General features: G+C 42.6%; 1 protein-coding gene across 1 annotated transcript in view; it reads left to right on the top strand.

Moving 5' to 3' along the window:
• Positions 1 to 517: 517 nt before the first annotated feature.
• The window catches only part of LOC128949211 (kinetochore protein NDC80 homolog), a 64,993-nt gene continuing 49,766 nt past the window's right edge, over positions 518 to 15,744 (top strand). Inside the window, exons 1-3 of the mRNA XM_054294064.1 lie at positions 518 to 601; positions 3,513 to 3,759; positions 4,357 to 4,447. Coding sequence (XP_054150039.1) covers positions 518 to 601; positions 3,513 to 3,759; positions 4,357 to 4,447 — 422 coding nt within the window. The remainder of the gene's footprint in view (positions 602 to 3,512; positions 3,760 to 4,356; positions 4,448 to 15,744) is intronic.

The raw sequence follows: 15,744 nt of genomic DNA, 5'->3' as shown, positions 1-15,744 counted from the left end.
GAGTGAGTGCAGTGTCTGAAAACAAACTGCTGCATCTCTCCCCACTTTGCTCTCAGAACAAGTATTAAAGGTTCAAAGCTTATTATCCAGCATAAACAGAACAGATGATTGGGGATATGAGCATCATATAGCCAACCCATGACAGGGGCTTCCTTTGCCTCTCATTCAGATGTGTAAGTATGTGCCTAAGATGTCTTTTTGCTCACCACACTAAATGTCTTAGTTCACTGCTACCAGATACAGGATCATCGTGTGTTTTGCTTCATAATAGATGTTACTATCTTCCAGTATTTTTTGCGCTCAGATATCTAAACTTGCCTAAGCCTGGTTAAACTATGTGATAGCAGAACTTAGGAAGCTACCAGTATTTTGATCGTTTCCACCACTGTTACCACCAGAGAAGTTAATTTGTTTGACAAGTCCAATGAATTAGAGAAGTGATTTGTCATATTGTGTCATATTCCTTCTCTGAGTATTTTGTATGCAAGATACTGTATCTTGCATAAAAAAAAGAAGAATGTGGTCCATTCTAGGGCTCCATCACCCACTCCCTCCTCCTCGTAAGCATCGCCAGCACTACCCAACACCGTCATTCAAAAAGGTAAACACATTATATTTCATAACATATTCCAATATGTTCCAAATGTATTTTGACATGCTCTTCTTCCCCAGCTAGGCCTATTTTCTAAACACCTTGGCACATTGTCAACACTGCTGATTCACTGTGGTCTTTCTTTGATTTCCGTGATATCAATTAAAATTGGAAAGATGGCAAAAAGAACTGCTGGGGAGGGGAAGAAATTACATTTATGCCCTACAACACAAACGTATGTGCATATCTGATTTTTTACAGGATTACAAATTCATAACACAAATTTATCTAAGGCTTGCAAACTGATGGTTGCGTAACTGACAATCAAACCCTTAAAAATGCTGTGAAGACTTGACTCAGTAACCTGAATGAGCATAGGTGAATAATCAAATACTGACACACTGATCTGCCAGTTTCTTTCTTTCATGTGAACATTTTCTGTTAAAGAAATGGGAAATACATGACTAAAACACTGTTGTAACTGTCACCGATAGAATAAAACAAATGCTTATTTAAAGTACATGTTGGAAGGAGGCCGTCTCCACCTGTCCCTGTTGTCTTAAGTGGAGATGGACTTCACATGGAAATCAGAGTGAACAAAGAATTCAGGACTCTCCCATCCCTAACAGGAGATAGAGCTTTTCTAGATGCTTCTTCTGGACATTTTGTTTTTCCAAGCTTCTCCAGATCCAATAAATCACACCACAGAATAAGCTCAGTTGGAGGAACCCCCAAGGATGATTGAGTCCATCTCCTGGACCTGCACTGGACACCCCAAGAATCACAATATGTGCCCCAGAGTGATGTCCAAATGCTTCTTGAACTCTTTCAGTCTTGGTTTTGTGAGCATTTTGGGGAGTCTGTTCCTCTGGGTGAAAAACCTTTTTTTATTGTCCAATCTACACTTCCCTCGACACAATTTCAGGCCATTCTCTTGGGTTCTCTCATTCATTACTACAGAGAAGAGATCAGTGGCTGCCCATACTCTTCCCCTCACAAGGAAGTTGGAGTCACACACATTACAGAACCTGTACAGAACCTTTCTGTCTCTTACAGGATCATTTTGCCACAGTAGTCTGACAATAGCAGTTCAGGACAAAGCTTTCCATCATAAATCAGAATTGCTGATGGAGTTGGTGTTCAAAGGTTTAAATGCAATATACATTGCATCATCTAAGAATTTGCACATGGAGGAAAAATGAGACTTTAAAGGCCAAAGTATAACTGTTTGCCCATTTACTTCACCTTTCCTTTTTTTTGCCATAGAAACCTTTCTCATTGAAACCACTGTTCATGCTTAGTAAATCATACATGATCCTACTTAAGCATAGACAGAACAAACTGTGTTAAGAGCTTAATGATTGATTTCAAGATGCTGACTTGGAATAGAAAAACATGTAATGAAAGCAATCAACATTTACATAGGAGACTCAGACTGAATAAACTCAGGGAGGGGAAGGTGTTCATTCAGACATTAGAGGCTATTGCTTTTTTGCCTGTACTTAAGTAATATCAATTCTGTCACACAGCATTTGATCAGTGCATGTTCATACCTTGCAAGAAAAAAATCTAGAGCATACGTTAGAGGAAGCATTTGTAGTGCAGCTCTCCCCAAAGGACACTGGGACCTGAGTGTGCCTAAATAGCTTGAGGACCTGGACTCAAGGCCTAGCTCACAGCACTTAAAATTGTTGCCTCTTATGGGCAAACACATGGTTCATACAGAGAGAGAGCTATTTGGCTATTAAAATTCAACACCCTATCTTCAGTCTTATGGGAAGGTAATATATATAAAATAAATAAATTTATCTATAGCTATCATTGTAGACTTCTCTGAATATCTCAAAAAAAGTGCCATATCTTCCATATTCTAAAGTAAGATAGGAAAAACATATAAAGAGCTGCAAGGAGCATAAAATCGTGGGGTTTTTTTGAAGGTGGAAGAATTTAGTTCCTAGGTAATCTTAGTTCCTAGGTAATTTGGGGTCGTTTTTGGGCTGATTTTGGGGTCGTTACTTGGAATTTTTGGGCTGATTTTTGGGCCAGTATTTTGTATTTTGGGGTGGTTTTGGAGCTGATTTTGTTATAGACATTTGGAATTTTGGAGTCCTTTTTGGGCTGATATTTGAAGGTTTTGGGCTGATTTTGGGGTCAATATTTGGAATTTAGGGGTTGATTTTGGGTTGATTTTGCGGTCATTATTTGGGATTTTTGGGCCATTATTTGGGATTGTGGGGTGGTTTTTGGGTGGGTATTTTGAATTTCAGGTTCGTTTTCTGGGCTGATTTTGGGGTCAATATTTGGAATTTTGGGCTCATTTTGGGGTCGTTACTTGGAATTTTCAGGCTGATTTTTGGGCCAATATTTGGAATTTTAGGGTGGTTTTTGGGCTGATTTAGGGTCAATAATTGGAATTTTTGGGTCAGCAATTGGAATTTTTGGGTCAATAATTGGAATTTTTGTTATTTTCTGCCCCAGGCTGGCGCTGCTGGAGCGGACGTGCCAGAGGCGACGCCTGGGCTCGGAGTTTGGGGCGGATTTGGGCGATTTTGCGGCTCCCCTGCTCTGCTACCGCCGCTCCCTGACCCGCCCCCAGAGCCGCCCCCGGAGCCGCCCCCAGAGCCCCCTGGGACCCCCCCCCAGAGCCGCCCCCAGAGCCGCCCCCGGAGCCGCCCCCAGAGCCGCCCCCAGAGCCGCCCGGGGCCCCCCCAGAGCCGCTCCCAGAGGCCCCCGGGGCCCCCCCCGGAGCCGCCCCCAGAGCCCCCTGGGACCCCCCCCCCAGAGCCGCCCCCAGAGCCGCCCCCGGAGCCGCCCCCAGAGCCGCCCCCAGAGCCGCCCCCGGAGCCGCCCCCAGAGCCGCCCCCAGAGCCGCCCGGGGCCCCCCCAGAGCCGCTCCCAGAGGCCCCCGGGGCCCCCCCAGAGCCGCTCCCAGAGGCCCCCGGGGCCCCTCCGCAGCCGCCTCCGCAGCCGCCCTCAGCGCCGCCCGGGGCCCCTCCGCAGCCGCCCCCAGAGGCCCCCGGGGCCCCTCCGCAGCCGCCTCCGCAGCCGCCCTCAGCGCCGCCCGGGGCCCCTCCGCAGCCGCCCCCAGAGGCCCCCGGGGCCCCTCCGCAGCCGCCTCCGCAGCCGCCCTCAGCGCCGCCCGGGGCCCCTCCGCAGCCGCCTCCGCAGCCGCCCCCAGAGCCCCCCGGGGCCCCTCCGCAGCCGCCCCCAGAGCCCCCCGGGGCCCCCCCCGCCCAAGAGACCCCGGAGCCTCAGTGAGAGCCGGATTCGGGGGGGGAAATGCAGGAATTTGGGAAAGTCCGGAATTTACTGGGGGCAAAAATGGGAATTTGGGGGGGAAATCCTGAATTTGGGGGGAAAAATCTGAATTTTAGTGGAGGTTGGAGGGGGAAAATCTGAATTTTAGGGGACAAAACTCTAAAGTTGGGGAAAAAAAATCCAGGTGAAAAAAATTTTGGGTGAAAGAAAATCCAATTTTGTGGGGCAAAAATCTGAAATACAGGGGAAAAGTTTTGGGCAGGAAAAAGGAAACTGGGGGAGGGGGGAAAGTCTGAAATTTTTTGGGGGAAAAATCTGAATATTGTGGAAAAAAAATCCAATTTTAGTGGGCAAAAAAGCCGAATTTTGGCAGAAAATAAAAAATTTTGGAGGGGGGGAAAGAAAACATAAAAAAGGGTAAAAAAAATGCCCTCAAATTTTGGGTTTAGAAAATGAAGTTTTGGGTCAAAACAGTGGAATTTTGGTTCAAAGCCCGATTTTTGCAGCCCCGTCCAGCTCCAGCCTGTCGGCCCCCATCCCCACCCTGACCTCGACCACGCTCAGGGGGAGGTCCCGCTCGTCCCCCCACCTGCACAGGTACGGCAAAAAAATACCCCAAAATCTGGGGGTAAAATTCCTCCTGGATAAAAATTGATACAATGATTAATACAAGTAATACTGTATATATAGTATTCAATGATTAATACATCAATTTTTATTTTTCTATAATTATGAATATTTTCTATTTCTATATATGTCTGCATATATTTGTCATACATTTCTGTCTTTATATTTTGATTGTGGTTTCGTTTCTATTTATAATCTCTATTTTTGTATATCTATAAACAAATATAATACCCTACCCTGTATTTAAAAATACTATATCCTAGTGTAATATATAATGATTTACACTACATGGATTTTTTATATATGTATTTGGTCTCTATTCAATTTTAAGTTTTTATTCCGATTTCTATACATATCTTTGTTTTGTTTAATTATAGTTATAATTTTACATTTAAAGTCCAATTCCTAAATAAAATGACGAAACAAACAGCATCGAATTGCCACCAATATCTTCAAAAACATCAAGCTAAAAAACCACACAATGCTCTTTTCCATAAGTCCTAATCACATCAGAAAAATGGAACCAAAATAAAAGAAAACCCTATAGAAACACGCACAGCAAATCACAAAAACTACTTAGAAAAAAAATCAAACCAATTTACTAAACTCCAAAGAGTTCCACTGACCCTGAACATTATTTAAAAAAAACAACTAAAACACAACCTCTACACTAACTCAAAGAAGAACCAATACTCCGTAGAAATAATTTTAAAAACCGAACTAATTAACGAAGTGGAAAAAAATCTTAACCACTAAAAACTAAGAAAATTCCTACCCAAATAAAAAAACTATTTAAAGAGACCCACCATATAAATACCCACGTTCCCAAAAATTAAACTAATAAACTGCAATCAAATACATCAAAGGACAAAAAAAAAAACCCCAACAACAAAAACAAAAAAAAAAAAAACCCACCAAAACCAAAACCAAATAAACTTAAATTTACAACAAAAAAATTACTCCCAACTGAATAAACCAATAGTGCCTCAAGCTATCAAAATAAAAATACCACCTAGAAACAAACACAAAGCCTAAAGACAAACGTAACCATAAACAATGTCTCCCAAATTACCCGTAACCATAAAACATACGCTACAATCAAACAAATCAAATAAATAAAAGCCCTGGAAGACGATAAACACACAGGCAATTATCAAGACTTAAAACCCGCTGGTATGAACGACACGGCTCAAGCCCCCCAAAACAAACACTACACACTCACGCTAATAAAAGCCGCCAAAACAGAATTAAAATACGAACCGCTGCTTCACGCTACGACCCGTAAAAACCATTGCACGCCGGAGAGCCCCGCCCGCTGCCCCTGCCCGCCGGGGCCGGCACCGGGCCCGGGGCTACCGGCGGCGCCCGAGCCCGCGCCCGGAGCGGACGGAGCGGCCGGCACCGCCCGGGCCGGCGCAGCAGCGCCCGCGCCGCCTCTGCCGCCCTCGGCCGGCCCGGCACGGCTCCCCTCGGCTCCGCACGGCTCCGCCACTGCCGCGCTCGGCCGGGCCGGCCGCGCCAAATCCCCCGTGCGCCCCGGCAGCTGCCCGGGCCGTGCCAGCAGCGCTCCCGAGCGGGAACGTTCCGGGCCGGGCCGCGGGCACGAGCAGCGCCCTCCGATGCAGCGGCACAGCCCCATTGCAGCCCTGCAAACGCTGCCAGAGCTGCGGCTTCCCGCAGCCGAACCCCGAAACTGACGCCGCCGGCGGGGCTCACCTCACTTCAACAAGGGCAAAGAAATGCCTTCTCCCCTTCAGTTTCGTCCCCTACGAGAGCAGAAAAGAAGGGGCGCTCCTCAAATGAAAGCCTTCGACTGATGGGAAAGGGTGATTTCGACCTCCATTCAAACCCTTGAAAAGGAGGGACACCAGGGCTGCCCCCTCCATTTAAACCCGAGGGTGATGAAAATGGGGTGGCTGCCTTCAAATCCAACCCATAATACCACAAGAATACTTTTCCCATTCCCCTTAAAATAGAACGCAGGGATTCCCTGTCACCCCCGGTATACCCGTAACAGCCTGGAAAAGGCAGCTTTTCCTGCAATCAACACCCTTAAAACCCCAAGTGAAGAGGGATCCCCTCAGCTCAAACTCAGATAATAAAAGAAGAGTAGCTGCTTCCTTCTCCTTAATTCCTTTTGTGCTCATAAGCCCCATTTTTGTTCCTGGGGATCCGGGGAGGGACTGGCGAGTGAAATTGCAAAGGGGAAGGAGAAAATTCCCCGCTCCAAACCCACACGGGCTCACCTGTTCAGCCGCTGCTCCCCGGCACAAAGATTCGTCCCTCGGCGCCTCCTTTAAGCGATGCTCCACGTATCCAAGCGCGGATCCAGGCGTTCCCCCCGACCCTGTGAGAAGCTCCCGCAGTCCCTCCATGAGACAGCGCCGGGAGCGCCCCACAAACCCCTCCACTCAGCAGCTCCACGCTAAAGGGAGCTGAGGCAAAGCCTCCCCCTAAAACAGCCTCGCCCCGGCAGGAGCGGGCCCCTCATCATCCTCACAGCTCACACCTGGGCTGCTCCGAGCCCCCACCATCCTCACACTCACACCTGGGCTGCTCCGAGCCCCCTATTTTTCATATTTATATTCGCATTTATATTTAGAATTTATATTACTGTACAATAAAAATTATATTGTATATTGCATCTCTTCATGTTACTTACATAGATTTCTATTTCTATTCATAGTTTGATATTATATCTTTATATCTCTATATATTTATTATATATTGGTTGGTTGACAGAAAGCTGAATATGAGTCAGCAGTGCTGTGGCAAACAGGAGGGTCAGCCATGTCCTGGGGTTCATCATGCCCGGCATCACCATCCAGGCAAGGGAGGGGATTGGCCCCACCTCAAGTGCTGGGGCCAGTTTTGGGCACTGTAATTAAAAAAAAAAAAAAAGATATCAAGCTATTAAAGAGTGTCCATAAGGATGATGAAGGGCCTGGAGGAGAAGCCATATGAGGAGCAGCTGAGGTCATTCAGTCTGTTCATACTGGAAGAGATGGAGGGGAAACTTCTTTGTGAGGGGAAGAGGAGGGGCAGACTGTCATCTCCCCTCTGTGATGACCAGTGACGGGACTCAAGTAAATGGCATGACGTTGAGTAAGGGAGGTTTAGGTGGTATATCAGGAAAAAGCCTTTGACAGGACGGCTGGGAACTGGAACAGATTCCCCAGTCACAACACCAAGCTTGAAAAAGTTCCAGAAGCATATGAGCAATGCCACAATGCCTAGGATTCTTGGGTGTTCTGTGCAGAAGTTGGACTTGATGATCCTAGTGGGCTTCTTCCAACTGAGCATATTCTGTGAGTTTATCTACAGTTTATTGTATGTTTGAAATAATGTTATCAGTGTAAGGATGTTGATTTAGATGCTCCATCATGAAGACTCTAATAATGAAAGGACACAAATTTGAGTACTTGGAGCAACATGCTGAAAGTTTTAAGTTCAGCTTTTCAGAAGAACAGTTCTTCCTGACAGTTAAAGACTGAGCCAGAAAAAAAGGGAAACCACTTAAATTGTTTAGGCACCTCCAAATTTAGGCAGCATCAGAATAGATTTTTTACTGAATTTGGCATATAAACCCTCATTATATATACTATACAATACACACACATATATTATTTATATTTATATTTATATTTATATTTATATTTATATTTATATTTATATTTATATTTATATGCATTCTGTATTCAGGATTTGTAAGCCTGCACCTTGTCCAGTTCTGGGCCTCTCAGTTCAAGGAAGACATTACAGAGCTGGGACCTCTCCACAAAAGGGCAAGAAAACTGAGGTAGAGTGCAGAGAAAAAATCATACGAGGAGCATCTGAGAGAGATGGATGTGTTTAACCTGGAGAAAAGGAGGCTCAGTGGAGATCTTATCAACCTCTGCAACTGCCTGAGAGGAGGCCATAGGCAAGTGGGATTGGGGGATGAGAGGACATGGCCTCAAGCTGTGCCAGAGGAGGTTCAGGTAGGACATCAGGAAGAATTTCTTCACTGAAAGGACTGTTAAGCATTGGAATGGGCTGCCCAGGGTGGTGGTTGAATCACCATCCCTCTAGGTATTCAGTAAAAGACTGCTCATATCGCTTTGTGCGGAGGATCCTCCATCTCATAATCCCACGAAAAGAAATACATTAAAAAGTGACATGTTTAGGTGCAATATGGTGCAGTATGTAGAGTGAAGGATATCAATGCTTCATAATACCAGAAAAGATGATCCTGCCTCAGATTACATGCTATTATCAGTGTTTCTCCATTAACTGCACTGCAAAATGACACACAGCCTAACTGTTTACTTGTACTTGGCTTGTTTAAGTTATATTGTTTTGCATTTGGAATACATATTTCCATTTTTATTATTCCTAATATGGTCATCTCCAATGAGCTAAAAATACAAGATTTTCAAGAGTCCATCCATAGAGAGTTGCCAAATGGATTCCTGGCTTGCAAATAAAAAAAAATAAATATAATCCATCCCAAATTTCAATATATTTCATGTTTTTATTCCTCTTTTAGAAGAGTGAGACTTCTTAAAACTATGTTGGATTTCTTATCTCTTCACATATTGTGCCATAGTCTCAGCATTTTAACAAAAGTTGTAATCACTAAAATCTGGGTGATGAGAAAAAGATTACAACAAGTATAATCATTATAAAAAATTATCTGCAGAAATAACATCTCCTAAACAGTTTCCCAGAATCCCTCTTGATTTCTCAATTGGTCTATTTCTTTCTGCAGTAAAGGAGCAATATTTTACCTAATATTCAATGGGTTGTGGGTCTCTCACACAAACTTTGACTCACAGAAATATAAATTAAGCTAAAGGATAAATTCTTTAAGCAGTTCCATTCACATCTGAGATGAAAGATTAGGCAAAATGTCTCTGGAATTATCAGCCTCAATGTCCATCACACCACTGGAGTTTCTCTTCAATAATTTTAGGTATCTGGATTGTCTGTACATTGTGAGATTGCCAAGGAAATAGAATTAAATATATTTTTTAAAAAACCAAACCATGCTGTTGAAACTAGCTTCATACTAGAAAGGTTGAATTTTGGCTGTAGCAACCCAAGCTCAAAAACATGCAGACTTCCCAATAACTCTAGGTGTTGCCAGCTATCACTTACTCCACGAACACTCCCCAGGAAAACTACCTCTAATCTGCTCTTCACCTCCTTGCTTCAGGGCCTGCCTTTCCTTAGGAAGTAGTGACAAGCTGAAATGCAACACTCAGGAAGTTTTTTTTACCTTTTTGCTTCTGTGGAGGAAGAAAGACGGAAATATAGCACCTAAAAGGGAGCACATATAAAAATGTGACTAATGACAACAGTAGAGAAACTACCAGCAAAATGTCTTAAGAGGAACACTGGGAGGTACTCTACTCAATTTTCTATCTCCTAGATAACTTGAGATTTTTGGCTGCCCTTCCAAATATACTCTCTACCCATCCCAGCGTTTTTTGTAAGAAATGTCTAGTGCCTGTTACCTATTTGATAGGAGCAAGGAGAAGAATTTTTAGTGAAGTATCAATTATGGAATTAATTTCATTGTTGGTCCAACAGAGCTCAAGAATTCTGACTCTCAGGGCAAATTTCCAGCTGAAGTCTTCCTAAGAAAAAAGAAGAAATGTGATAGGTTAAACTGATTCTTGGAGGAGCTAACAGTGATGCACATAAGAAAAGTTGTCTAATACTTTCCAGTAGATTTCAGGTCACTACTTGGCCCAAAATACTTAAACTTTTACTTTTACTGTATTCATCTATATATTTTTCATTTCTCTACTCTCTTGTGATGGCAAAATACCAAATATTTCTGATGGATCAAGGATCCTGTTTTCATATTTTTCAGCTACTGTTACTAACAGTAACAGTATTTTTAATTTTTAATTTTTTTTTTTTTTACATTTTAAGGCCTTTATTGCTGGAGGTGATATACCTCAAGAAAAGGAAGTAGGAAAAGGTGGTTCTTCCTTCTACTTTTGTAATCAAAATGCCAGAAGAAATCACTAATCCAGTCAGGCTATGATCCACAAATACTGTCCTCATGGGTCGAGATGCCTATTAATTAAAAATAAATCCTGTGGAAATTAGGTAAAATCTGTGACTCTCAGCAACCTGATCTAGTGGGTGGCATCCCTATCCATCATATGAGGTTTGACACTAGGTGATCTTTTAGATTCCTTCCAACACAAGTCTCTATGATTCTGAGACTACAAAAGAAACATGAAATCTGGAAAAGAAACCTAGTGACCAGACTGTTTTCTTTGTTTCCCCTCTGTTTTCAATATATTTATCATGTGATCATGAGATTAGCTTAGTTGGTCAGACCATGATGCTGGGGTATAAGCCATTCACTTAAGAGCTGGACTCAAAGTCCTTGTGAGTCCCCTCCAACTCAAAGAGTATTCTGTGATTTTCTGCCTGCTTAAATTTTCCCTCTGTATAGGTGGATCATAATTTTGATCCAGCACATTGGACAGAAAGATCTACAGTTTATGAGAAATGAATCCATGTTCCAAGAAAGTTTGAGGTCCAGAACCAACTGCTGCCAAAAAATCTTTCCAGGGTTTAGAAAGGAGGGCTACAGCAAGATGATGGGAATAAACCTCCAAAGCCACTTCAACTTTTTTTCCACAGTCTGAACTCATTCTTTTACTGGACGAAGTCTCCTAGTACCAGACTAAAATATCTGTATATTCTGAAAGGTTTAGTGTCCCTAGGTCTTAAAAGAAGTTACACTGTTCCCCTTTCACAATTTTTATGTCAGTATTAGTCCAACACTCCCATGATCAGAAGAGGCAATCACACTAGCTCATTAGTGGCCTCCTGAACTGCATGCACAGTCATAAGACCATGCTTTCATTCATGGTCCACTTAAGGTGTAAAGTTCAACAGAGACTGTATCTACAAGAAATAATTCAGAAACTTTGAAGGAAAAATTATTCCTTGAGTATTTTTTTAAATTAATGTCAGAGCTATGATATTTATAGCATTCCATAAATAAAAACACCATGAAATAAAAATAAATGCAGCACTTGAAACTAAAACATTTCAGCGGTTTGATGGCAACTTCAGAAGTGGGTAGTGGTCATAGTGTATACATTGATGTTTATTTATGCTTTGACACCCTTGGCCTGGAGATAAACTGTAATTTATTTCTTCAGTGGTCAGTTTCACCAAATATTCAGACATAAGGTTTGCTGGGGCATTGTCCCAAACCAGTCATTGCACACATTTGGTTTAGAATCTACATAAATTTAAATGTTTTTATTGGGAATTCATTCCAGTATTCAAAGATGTCATTAAGGTAACAAACAACATTGCCACAAAAAGATAAAAGATTTTTCATTACACATTCCCGTTGCTCCTGTACACTACTGTGAATTAACACAAGTAACTGAAGATTCATCCCATTAAAGGAGAGTTATATTGATGCACACTGGGGAAAATTGCATGTCAGTTAAAATAATTTCTTTTAAGAAGCCTTTAGTCACATTAATGCTACTGAAATCCTATATTCATATCTGCCACAGCCATGCAGTTTCCCCAAGATACGAGTTCAGAGAGGGGGTTGGATCTACAAAACATAGGAGAAAAGGAAGGTGAAGATCTGGAATTTGCAGCACTTATAGAAAAAAAAAAAAAAATTAAGTCCTCTGATAGCTCTATTGAAAAGAGCCTAGTATATTAATAGGACTGGAAGACAAGTAATTTCTGCCTCTTGTTTTAAACTAAACCTTGAAGTCAGTGACACCCCAGGGCCAGGGCAGCATTCTCTGTAATTGTTCTCTCTGGGGTCTTGAAAGGTGTTGGATCATGCCCAAACTGTTTGCTGACAGAAATGAGCAGCCCAGTATGATTTCAGGTTGTGCTTTCCCAGGAGAGTTGCTTAAGTTTCTGCCCCCTCAAAAGGCCTTTTTGCATGCAGACAGGAGCCATCTTTGATCTTGTCTAGGGGTCCACCGTTAATTGCTGCTGGGAGTGGTTTCAAATCAGCAGGTCAACCTGATCTTTTGAAGATAAGGCCATTTATTTAGCAGCTAGAACAGGAAACAAAGAGAGCCAGAGGAGCCTAAATTTTATGTCTGGTATTTGTCATTAAAATAGGGCTTTGTATTTTGTGGTCTCCAGCTGACTCATTAGCACCACAGGAGTATTGCAGCAATAAGCATGTATTCATCTCTCTTGTACAATTTGGTTATTGAAGGACACTTTTAGTGTGGGTGTTTAGGGGTGGACACAGGACTGCAGGTCCATCCTGGTGCCACTGCGTAACTCTGCACAAGAAAGGTGTGAAGTCAAAGGGACTGTGGTGACCTCTGTGATGGATCTGCCCAAACTGAAGGAACTGGGGTTTTTCCTGCTCCCTCTGTCTTACAGATGAGCAGCTCCACGGTTAACATGCTTGCCTCTGCTGCAAGAAGTTAGCGAAGAAGGCAAAGTTGTCAATATCAGGCCCAAAACTCTACTAATTAAAATGTTAATACTCCAGTGAAGGCTTTCAATAACAATTAATATTTTTATAAAATAGGTAGATGATGTGTGCCAGAAAAGTAGGGTCAGTTGCTCACTTTTTTAATCTCCAAATTAAGTTTAATACAGCTGCATCATAAGCATTTACCCATTACTGCCCAGAAACAGAATATAATCATGATTTATGGAATGAAGTGGGATTTGAAGTAGTTAGTGTGAAACTTGTATTTTAATTCTTGACATAAATTGCTTAAACGTGTAGCTCTCAGAGGCAGTCTTACCTATCTGTAAAGTTCTCAGATGAGTTGGTGTGGGGGGAAGGGCCAAAGACTATGAAGTTGGGACACCCTGGGACGAAGCAAACAATCATATGTAAAACATAACTTTTGTTCCAGAAAGTTCCGTTTCCCACTTTTCCATTGATCTCTCCCTAGAGACCACTCCCTCCCCGTTCCCCTATTTGTGTACCCAAGTCACCCCACTAAAAGATCACCCCTGTACCCCCTTCCTAGTGGTTAAAGGGCACCCCCGAGCCCGCCTACTCCTTCCCTCCTTATAAACCCGATTCCCAGCCGAGTTTGGGGCTCGGCGCCTCGGCTCCGGCACCTTTCAGCAGCGCTGCACCCCTGTTCTCCTCCCCTGTCTGCACCCTCGGACTTTCCGAAAATAAAGCCTGTTAGAATTTCGCTGGGGTCACCGAGACCTCTCTGTCCGGCTGCGTCCTCAAACATCTGGGACTGCGCGCGCGCGTGAGGCGGCTGGATCCCTCCGCGGCAGCCCGCGCCGTGAGGGGCCCGCCGGCACCCGCCGGGTTCGGGGCTCCCGCAGCTAGCCGGGCCCCGAAACCGCGAGCTGGGAGTCTATATGTGCAGTTTTTAGTAATAAAATAAGGCAGCCAGTCTTCGGGATTGTTTTTCTTCTGGCTTGTTTTTTTTCTCCATGAGCTCAAGCCGGATGTGAGAGTGTGAGGAAGGCTGCACTGTCTTTTCAACGCTTGCCGTAGGCCAAAACTATCATGTGTTTAAGTAGGTTGCATTCTGTGAAAAGATATATTTTTGCATGCTAGATTTAGTGTTAATCCACAAAAAGCTTATAAAAAATGATAAACGAATGGTGAAAAAAAAAGGAAAAAAAATAGAAAACCACCTTCTATTTGAATTGTATATTTTTATTACAATCAGGAAAGCAAAGCAGACCTAGGAGGAAATGAGGATTCTTTGCAGGTACTGTTAGTTTTGGAAGGTAGCAAACATATGACGATGTCATTAGAGATGACATTTTTGCACTCCTTGAATCTTTTATAAAAATATGTGGAAAGTGGAACAACGGTGTCCCCTAAACAAAAATACCCCTTCTGTGTCTTTTGCAAGGTTATATTTCAGAGTTCTCTCTTACTGTCTGATGATCTTGTTCCACTAGTGGTTTATAGATGTTTAATAAAAAGCTTAATGTGTTGGTCTGTAACATGCATGTGAGGAAAGCTGCCGTTGTGGCAAATGCAGCATCCCCAGACTTACTAGGAGTTCTTTCATCTCTGGAAGAACCAACTCTGCCTGTAAATCACTGCTGCCAAAGTTTTTAAAGGTTTCTTGTGCGCATTATGGAAATGAAAGCCGTGACACTACTGCAGCCACTGAGATCAGTTCTTCACTTGTTATTGGATCACATTGTTTTACATTTATCTTGTGTAAAAGGAAGTGCAGAAAGCTGCTGAGAGTGTAATTTCCCATGCCTTTGCTAAGCTCTGCAACTCTAAAGGGCTCCCATTAAAGATTGCATTAAAGTCATAACTTTGTAGTATAACAGAATCTACAATAATTGTTGAGGCAAGGGGAAAACAGAGAAAGGCTGACGTGAAAAGGAGATTATATTTGCCCTGTGGACTACTGGTAATTTTCAAAAGGATGGGAGCAGAACAGTATCAAATTGGGTACAGTGTGCACCTGTTGCTGAAGCAAGGTGTTCCAGCTTTTCTTTGCACACTGTGTCAGCTGTGCAAAGAAAAATAGTCGAATGTTGTGCTTAGCATTTTTTTTAAAATCCATATCTCACAGCCTAAGCTGATTACAAAATACAGTGGCCATCCAAAAACTGGTTCTGGCTGTAACTTGAGAACTTTTTTGTGAAGACTTGAAGTTTCTTTACTCATTTTCATCACAATTAACATGCAACCATATCACAGTATTCAATTACTGTAATTTTAGGATTTTATAGTGGTGGCTTTCAAATTTCCTTCCTTTTCCTTCCTTTTCCTTCCTTATTTGCAAGTTTTCTCTTTCAGGATATATCTTGCTGTAGAGTGAAACAAACCACAAAGGGGAAAACATCTTGTGTTCATGCCTCCATGTTTAAGAAGTATGCACAGAAGTTTGAAATCTATTACGTCAATAGCAAAATATTTTAAGTGCCGTTTTCTTGTCTCTGTTCCATGTTTTTGCATATACTTAAGGCTAGGATTACTGATTTCAAGATACTACCAAATTTATTACAAAGGTATCCTTACCTGTTGTCTATCTACAGCTGCTGCGATTAACATTTCCTAGACTGTAGAGGAACAAATAACCAGAAAAAATTTATCCAGAAAAATAATCTGAAGTGCTTTTAGTTTATCTGGTGGATAAAAGAAATAGTGCTGTATTGCAAAAGAGATCTCTTCCTATTTATGAAAATCTTGTGTTTTATACTTCCGTTGTATCGTATGCTTTCGAGATTCATCTGGTGTTTCATTCTGGTTTGTCATGTCATAAATTCTCCCTTGAATAAGTTCATCTTCAAAGCTTTTA

Source organism: Melozone crissalis, unplaced genomic scaffold (assembly GCF_028551555.1).
Source record: "Melozone crissalis strain CALT ecotype California unplaced genomic scaffold, PUWL_Pcris_2 ptg000202l_1, whole genome shotgun sequence".
Lineage (NCBI taxonomy): Eukaryota > Metazoa > Chordata > Aves > Passeriformes > Passerellidae > Melozone > Melozone crissalis.
This window is presented reverse-complemented; position numbering and strand designations above follow the sequence as displayed.